Source organism: Leptonychotes weddellii, chromosome 12 (genome assembly GCF_054177405.1).
Source record: "Leptonychotes weddellii isolate Sample4059 chromosome 12, ASM5417740v2, whole genome shotgun sequence".
Classification (NCBI taxonomy): Eukaryota; Metazoa; Chordata; class Mammalia; order Carnivora; family Phocidae; genus Leptonychotes; species Leptonychotes weddellii.
In genome coordinates, this window is record NC_138380.1 from 5,736,922 (window position 1) to 5,743,271 (window position 6,350).

Genomic DNA, 6,350 nt, shown 5'->3' on the forward strand with positions numbered 1-6,350 from the left:
TCATTCTCTCTGTCTCAAATAAATAAATAAAATCTTTAAAAAAAAAAAAAAAAGAAATCTTTAAAAAAAAAAGAGTTTCATGGGATGCCTGAGTGGCTCAGTCAGTTAAGCGTCTGCCTTTGGCTCAGGTCATGATCCCAGGGTCCTGTGATCAAGTCCCGTATCGGGCTCCTTGCTCAGCAGGGAGCCTGCTTTTCCCTCTGCCTCTGCCTGCCGCTCCCCCTGCTTGTGCTTGCTCGGTCTCTCCCTGACAAATAAATAAAATAAAATAAGAGTTTCAGCAAGCTTGCCAGAAACAAAAACATATAAAAATTCATAAATTTTAAAAATGGCAATAAAAGCTATAAAATGACTGGGAAGAGACCTAACATACATACACTTATATCAAGGAAGCTATTAAATGTTACTGAGGGCGCCTGGGTGGCTCAGTCGGTTAAGCGACTGCCTTCGGCTCAGGTCATGATCCTGGAGTCCCGGGATCGAGTCCCGCATCGGGCTCCCTGCTCGGCAGGGAGTCTGCTTCTCCCTCTGACCCTCCCCCCTCTCATGCTCTCTCTATCTCATTCTCTCTCTCAAATAAATAAAATCTTTAAAAAAAATAAAATAAAAAATAAAATAAATGTTACTGAAAGGATAAAGAAAATGTAACTAAAAGGACAGATACATCATATTCCTAGATGAGAAGGAAGTTCTTCACTCCAAAACAATGTTTAAATTCAGTGTAACCCTAATTAAGTGAATTACAAAATTTCTGATGTGCATAAACCATGCAGAAAACTCTAAAAATGAGCAAGGAAGAATTTGGCTTATACAACATCGAAAGCTAAAATACTACCACTACACACCCATGAGGATGGACAAAACCCAGAACACTGCAAACACCAGATGCTGGCGGGGACGTGGAGACACAGGGACCGTCATTCTCTGCTGCTGGGGATGCTGCACGAGGCACCCACTTTGGAGAACAGTTTGGCAGTTTCTGACAAAACAAAACATACTCTTTCCATACGATAAGCAATCACTCTCCTGGTTATTTTCCCCAAGGAGCTGCAAACTTCTGTCTACACAGAAACCTGCACGCAGATGTTTCTAGCACCCGGAAACTACCGAGGAGATCAAGTGTATATGTGGGTGTGCTGGGGCATGAACTACTTCAGACTTCTTGGAGAACCATTTGACAGTGCCTGTTAAAATTATAAATGTATCGAAACTTCCATTTCCTCCACCCAACAGTTTCACTCTGGGTGTTCATCCTAATAAATACTTGCAGAGGAGTGTACAGAGGAATGTCCACAAATATTTACTGCAGCGCTATTTGTAGTTAGCAAAAGCTAGAGAACAGTCTAATTATCCATCAGTAACAGTTCCACCAAGTGATCATTCCCTTCGTAATATGGAATAGTAGGTGGCAACTGAAAAAAATGCCAAAGAGCCGTATATACGCTGATGTGAAGATTTCCAAAACATTTGAAGAGAAAACAAAAAACAAATTGAGAACCAACGATCAGTCGTCTGACCCAATTTATGAAAAATAACACCCTAGCTCTCCATGTATAGACATACGCACACTCCGAGGATCCACACTGAAGCCTGACGGTGGGTGCCCTGCAGACGATGTGCACAAGGACTAGATGGGAGAAGTCAAGGGGGACCCTCACTTTAGCTGCACTGTTTGAATTTGTATGAGAATATTCAAATATTCAAATTTTAAAATCTTTAAAATATTTTAAGAAATAGGGTGCCTGGGTGGCTCAGTTGGTTAAGCGTCTGCCTTCGGCTCAGGTCATGATCCCAGCGTCCTGGGATCGAGCCCCACATCGGGCTCCCTGCTCCGCGGGAAGCCTGCTTCTCCCTCTCCCACTCCCCCTGTTTGTGTTCCCTCTCTCTCTGTGTCACTCTCTGTCAAATAAATAAATAAAATCTTTAAAATATATATGTATTTTTTTTAAGAAATAAAAAGAAAACCTCAGTTAGAATCTGGTGGTTCGGGCTCCTGGGTGGCTCAGATGGTTAAGCATCTGCCTTCGGCTCAGGTCGTGATCCCAGGGTCCTGGGATCGAGCCCCACATCGGGCTCCTGGCTCAGCGGGGAGCCTGCTTCTCCTTCTCCTTCTGCCTCTCTCCCTGCTCATGCTCTCTCTCTCCGTATCTCTGTATCTCAAATGACTAAATAAAATCTTAAAAAAAAAGATTTAAAAAAAAAGAATCTGGGGGTTCCAGGGCCAAAGAGCCCGGCCCCCCTCCACAGCCTCACTGGCCACCATGAGGACAAGGAAGCAGATGTGGTGACTGCAGGGATGGGGTGGGAGGGTGGGGGCCCAGACAGTACCTGTGAGGGGCCAGTTTCCCTCCTGGCAACATGACCCTGGAAGGCCTTCCCAGGTGCTTGGTTGTGAGAAATCATTTTAGCAGGAGTCATAATTTGAAGATGAAAGTGGTGATTTAAACTGCACATTGGCAGGAATTGAATATCCAACTGTAATAAGTTTACTTGACTATAAGAGGATTTCTTTAGATGTCCTGAAATGTTGGCCAGCAGAAGTAATTAACGCGATAGGTATCCAAACTGGCGGTCAGGTAGTGAATCCGAAATACACTCAGGTGAGCGGGGCATTGCTGTCCCCAAGTGACGGGGTCCCAGTTAATGCCCCAGAGCCCCACAGAAGTCACTGTCTTGCTCTGATTAAACCCGACCTTGATGTTATTTATCATGGTGGCTGATGGCTGGGGAGGCAAGCCCTCTCCGGCCAAAAAGATGGGCCTGGCCTGAAAGCCCAGAGAACATTCCTGTCCGCTGCTGTTAGGCCCAGAGCAGACACAAGTGAGTGGGCTGTGCGAGCGTAGGCCCCTCTGAAGTGTGTGCACAGGACCTCGGTCATCAGGCACACCTTCCCTCGGGGCTCAGGTATTAACACAAAGAAAACAGGCCCTGGCCTGTCTGTCGAAGGAGTCCTAAAACAAAGGTTCAGCTCCTCTGTCACCATAAAAAGGGTAATTTTTTAAAAAATTCTAAATGGTTCGGATAAAATACAAAGGTGCTAAAGGGGGAGCTATTGCTCAATGGGGACAGAGTTTCTGGGGCGATGAAAACGTTCTGGAGATGGTGGTGCTTGCACAACCATGTGAGTGTACTTAATACCACGGTCTCGTACACTTACACACGGTTGAAATGGTAAATTTCACGTGTATATTTCATCACAATAAGAAAAAAACACATAAAATAAATAGAAAAAAAAAAGAGGTAAGCTCATAATTAACTGAAAACTTCAGCCATCCAGAAAGAGTCCCTCCCTCCCTAGGCCTGGCCAGCAGGTGCCCAGCCCCCCAGTGCCTCCGACCTCCAAGGTCAAAGCCGGTGTTCTCCCACCTCTTCCCTAAGACCCCAGGGCACCTCAGAAGCTGCCAGAGGTGAGGGAGAGGGCCCTGGCCAACACATCTCTCATGCCTGAACTAGGAATTACTTATAAGATTCCCTGGGAAAAGGTTCCTTCTGCTAAAACGTCTGGAACCACCTGTCCTCAGTTTTACCATAATTATGGTAACATCAGTATCTCTTGCGCTCTCACACACACACACCCCGAGGGCTCCCAGCCTTCAAAGTGACATGGCAGTGGTGGGGAGCTGGCCTGGGAAGTGGGGTGACTATGCTCCTGAAGTCTGCGTCAGGAGCCGGCCCCAGGATGTGCGGTATCCATGTATCATCCCACCCCCTCTGAGTTGGAAGCTTCATTCCTTTATTACTCTACTGCCTGATTTTTGTCTCCATCTTAGGTTCATTGTGATGATTATCCCGGGAAGGTTGGGGCTCTGGGGTCCGTGGGGCAAGGCCCTGGAGGGGAGGGGAGGTAAAGAAACCAGAGTCACTGAGCCAAGGGGCAGCGTTCCCAGGTACGGGCCCTGCCCCCTCTCCCAGGACCAGAGCCATTGGGCAGCAGGGTGGTGAGGAGGTCAGGGATGCTGGGGGCTGGGGGGCCTTGTGCCCAGAGCGCAGGACTCCCAGCTCACAGCAGCACCTGCCTGGCAGACACCAAAACTGCCTGCCTGTTTCCTCTCCACCGCCCATGAACTCTGAGCAACCCCAGGAAGCTTTCATGGACCAAACCGAAGCCACTTTCCTGATCAAAACCAACAGGGATCGTCTCATCCAGAGCGCTGGTTTTCAATGTTAGATCAGCGTGACCACCAGCAGTTAGCAAACGCCTCACTCGCCCTCCCGCCTGGCTTTCTGCACGGGTGTGTGCGCGTCCCCTTGCCTAGCGAGGCACAGTGGCCTTTTGTCATTTTCTTAGCTCCCAAAGTCGGTCTTCTTTGCCTTCTTTGACGTGACCTTCCACCTCCTGGTCCCGCTCTGCAATTCTACAGCCCACAGGCTCCTAGTGAGGGCAGCACCTCACACACAGGGGCAGGACAGGGGCCAGGGTGGGGAAGACGGGCCTGGCGGAGGAGGCCGCAGGGGGCTCCCACCGGTCCCTGCACTCCCTTACCTGTGCTCGCGCCAGCCAGGCCACACTCCATCGGCGGAGGCTCCCGGGCAGCAGCGCTTGCCCTGCCGTCTGTGGGTGAGAAGGGGGCAGAGGAAGGAGAGCTGGCCAGTGGGACAAGGACCGAATGGGGCCCCCCCACCCTCCTGCCACCTCACAGAATGTGTTCCCTCTTTTTCAAGAGCTTCTCTGTCCCTGACCTCAGTCATAAGTGCAGGGCTTTTGTAAAATTGCACACATACCTGCTAGGCAGGTAGAACAGGCATTATACCCATTTTATGAGGAGGAAACTGAGGCCAGGGAGGGCCCCTGACATGCCCCAAGTCACAGAGGCGGCTGAATGGTGGCACCAGGGGAGGCCCCAGCTCTTCTAACTCCCAGACCAGAGCCTCACACCCATGGGCTCAATATCAGCAGGGTGGGGGGTGAGAGATGCCACCCTAGGAAACTCAGCTAAGCCCGGAGACCCACCTGAGTGGTCGTGGAGACACCCTGGAAGACACCCTCACCGGCCCCTCTCCTTCAAAGTCCCCTCCCGTCCCTACTGCATGCAAGATCACATACAAGCCATCGGGGGGGGGGGGACCCGTGAAAGAGTTCACCCATCTGGGGCTCATGTTTTTTCTTTGTTTTAATGCTCAAGGTTTTGGGCACGTCCTGACTGGCTCATTGTCAGGGACAGGTCAGCTGGGGGGCCCCAAGCTCCACTGGCTGCCCCTGTACGTGGGGCGCTCTCCCCCAGATCCCTGCACGCCCCTCGCCTTTCAGTCTCTGCCTCAATGCCCCCTCCTCCGAGTCGCCTTCCCTATCACAGCCCTAACCCCACTTCACATTCCTCCTTGACACTTTTCGCCACCTGACCTGGTATTTACTTGTCTGCGTATCCCGTCATCTTTCGATGCTGAATGCCCGGCCTAGGAGAGAGCCCCCAGCCCGAGGGCACTTCCGGTGGTGTGTGGCCTGACCGGATGGCCGGCTGACCTGCACTCAGAGGGGGGTGGTTCATTTTCTGCACGCAGTGCCGTGGGCGGCCTCTCCTAAGGTTGTTTCACACACCTGTACCCTCCCTGTGCCCACACCTGCCAAGGCCCGAGTGAGGATCTGTGGCACTTGCCCCCCACAGCCCAGATGCCCCGCTCCCCTGCTGCTACAAAGGGGCTTCTCCATGTCCCGGTCAGGGCTTTCTTCCCGGCCCCTCCGCTCAGTCACCTCACAAAAAGCCATCTCCTCTTGCTCTCCACCTCGGGCCCTCAAGAAACCTCATCCCAAGGGCGTCCCCCCTCCCCTCTCCCAGGTCCCCTTCCAACAGCCACTGGGGCGGGGGGAGGTGGGCAGGGACCCAGGCTGGGAATCTGGGCCCTGCCAAGAGAGGTGGGGGCAGGGGCATAAGGGCAAATATGAATTTAAAAAAGAAAGAAATCATTTTCCTTAGGGCAAAAGGGGAAAAAAACTCCGGCCCTTTCTTTTAGAGCATTTACTTAAGAAAAGTTGTCATTGTGAAATTGTTTTTTTTTTAATCGAATAAGCTGATGGATGGATGGGTAGATGGGTGGATGCTGATGGATGGATGGATGGATGGATGGATGGATGGATGGGTTGGTAGATGGGTGGATGGATGGATGGATGGATGCTGATGCTCCTGCCTTGGCGCCACCTCTTCCCTCCAGGTTACTGTGTGTCCCATGCCTTGGAGAGGCCTCTCACCCACTGCAGATAAGATGTCCTCTTAAAGAGGCTCAGAGGACATTGTGAATGTCTCTCTGCCCCTTCGAGAGGCATGTAAATCTTTCCAAAAGTTACACAAAGCCTCTTGGGAGCTTTACAAACCCCCCGCCCCCACCTCCCTCCAAGCCCTGGGAGCCACCTCCTT

At 51.1% G+C, this 6,350-nt stretch overlaps 2 protein-coding genes across 2 annotated transcripts in view; both read right to left on the reverse strand.

Moving 5' to 3' along the window:
- The window catches only part of GIMAP8 (GTPase, IMAP family member 8), a 71,495-nt gene that overhangs the window by 56,821 nt on the left and 8,324 nt on the right, over positions 1 to 6,350 (reverse strand). The window lies entirely within an intron of this gene.
- Positions 1 to 6,350, reverse strand: part of ZNF775 (zinc finger protein 775) — a 20,902-nt gene that overhangs the window by 5,406 nt on the left and 9,146 nt on the right. The window contains exon 2 of the mRNA XM_081799865.1: positions 4,484 to 4,552. Coding sequence (XP_081655991.1) covers positions 4,484 to 4,514 — 31 coding nt within the window. The 5' untranslated portion in view covers positions 4,515 to 4,552. The remainder of the gene's footprint in view (positions 1 to 4,483; positions 4,553 to 6,350) is intronic.